The 1898-nt window shown below is 37.4% G+C and overlaps 1 protein-coding gene across 2 annotated transcripts in view; it reads left to right on the top strand.

Moving 5' to 3' along the window:
- LOC107103127 (drebrin-like protein B) overlaps window positions 1-1514 on the top strand; it is a 21014-nt gene extending 19500 nt beyond the window's left edge. The window contains exon 15 of one of the 2 annotated variants that reach the window (XM_015402662.1): window positions 594-1514. In XM_015402662.1, the coding sequence (XP_015258148.1) occupies window positions 594-736 (143 nt within the window). In that variant the 3' untranslated portion in view covers window positions 737-1514. The remainder of the gene's footprint in view (window positions 1-593) is intronic. The other variant, XM_015402661.1, reaches the window with a different exon arrangement.
- The last annotated feature ends 384 nt before the right edge of the window (window positions 1515-1898 follow it).

Raw genomic sequence — 1898 nt, 5'->3', positions numbered from 1 at the left:
TTGTATCCGGAAAATGAGTTTTGTATCCGGATACAACTTTTCAGTATCAATACTTTTTTGAGTATCAATACTTTTGACAACCCTAAAACCATGTCACTTTGTGGTTGGTGTCGGTGCTGCCCCAACTTGTTGTCCACCAAATAGCAAAATAAATAGTTTTTCAAGATGATGCAAAGTTAAATATGACACCTTTACCATTAGTTATAAAAACAAGAAAATTAAGTCTAAGGAAATAATTATCCAGAATTGTGGAAAAATGTTCCTTAAAGAGGGTAGTGCAGTAAAACATCTGCTAATGTATTACTTTTACTTTTATACTCTAAGTAGTTTTAAAAAATAGTACTTTTACACTTTTACTGGAGTAAAAAACTTAAGTTGATACTCTTACTGTTGGATTTATGTTTCCTGAGTAATAAACATAAATACTTTCGACACCTCTTACCACATCTGACATATTCCCAGCTCTACAGAAACAATCTATCGTCATAAGAAGCGTCACTTATTATTGGGTCATGTGCTGAATAAAAAAGTTTAGAGCGGCATTTTGAACTAAGCTTTCCATTTGTGTCACCTGGATTACCTTTCCTCCACAGCTGATGACACTGAGATCACCTTTGACCCTGATGACATCATAACAGATATTGAAATGCTGGATGAAGGCTGGTGGAGAGGTTATGGACCTGATGGACATTATGGCTTGTTCCCTGCCAACTATGTGGAGGTCATCTCTGACTAACCCTGAAAATAACATCGATGATCATCTCAGTGCAATTTTTTTCCTCACACTGTAATTTGTTTCCCATCACATTTGGAAAATAAAACAACAAAAAATGTTGCCAACCATGAATGCTGCCTTTGCCTGAAATGTTTCTCTTATTTTTTTGTTTTTTTACTGGGCTTCTGTTTAGCCAACATTTCTAATATTTCACCTCAAGTCTTCAATGCGATGACAGCCTATTATACAGCGAATGTTTCAGAACAGATCCAGAACCAAAATGCAGCTCAGCTCACACTGTGAATCAGAAGTCAGTTGTATTTCCAAAGGAATGTCAGGGGTTTGCATTTAATGCACAGTCTTAGAAAGTGTTGGAGTGACGTAAACTCTGAGGTGATAGCGCTCATTTGATTTGCTTGTTGAAGCCGGTGGACAATCAAGATCCAGAATGTAAAACACTGTTTACACCAGGTTATTCCTTCCTATGGAGCTGTACATGAAAATGGTTTAAACTAATCTCGATACAGGCTTTTCACTTTCTGGACCTGGACTGCCAACTTCTAATGGTGCATTCACACAAAAGAAATACAACTGGTTAGCAAATCTGTATGGCAACTTCACTAGGAATGAGACAAAATAAACCCATGCCTCCCTCTGGGGTTCTGTAACCCATCAGAGTTTTCCATTGGGCACCAGAATGAGGGAGAGGGTTGGCTGGCTGGGGCTCGCTCTGCAGCCAATGTAGGAGAACTTATGATAAATAATTCCTCTAAAGTGAAATCAAAACAGCTTTTTTTATAGGCACCTACAGACCTATACGGATTTGTCATAATTATTTTCTCTATCTTCTATAATAAAAACTATTCTATATATCAAAAAAGCCTTTGTGATATCTGACTGTGTCAATATTTATTTCTTCACTAAATGAAAAAGTAATAACTTAATATTGTTTAGACTTAATAGATGGAGGTGAAATGCAGTTCCAGACTAGCTTTAAATGTGGTGATGTCACGAATACGCTTCTGTTCCAATTAATCGAGGTTAATTCAGGTCCTGTAGGTGGATGTCCCGATCATTTTGATCTGCCCCACAGTATTTGGCAAGTGCAGTCTTTATATTGCAATTGGTGCATTCACCCTTCATGTTGGGCCTGTTCACTTCCTGTTTGGATTCACGGAGTGTT

The sequence above is a fragment of the Cyprinodon variegatus genome, unplaced genomic scaffold, assembly GCF_000732505.1.
Source record: "Cyprinodon variegatus isolate N-32 unplaced genomic scaffold, C_variegatus-1.0 Scaffold1380, whole genome shotgun sequence".
Lineage (NCBI taxonomy): Eukaryota > Metazoa > Chordata > Actinopteri > Cyprinodontiformes > Cyprinodontidae > Cyprinodon > Cyprinodon variegatus.
Note: the sequence above shows the minus strand (reverse complement) of the source record. Positions and strands in the feature narration are given on the sequence as shown.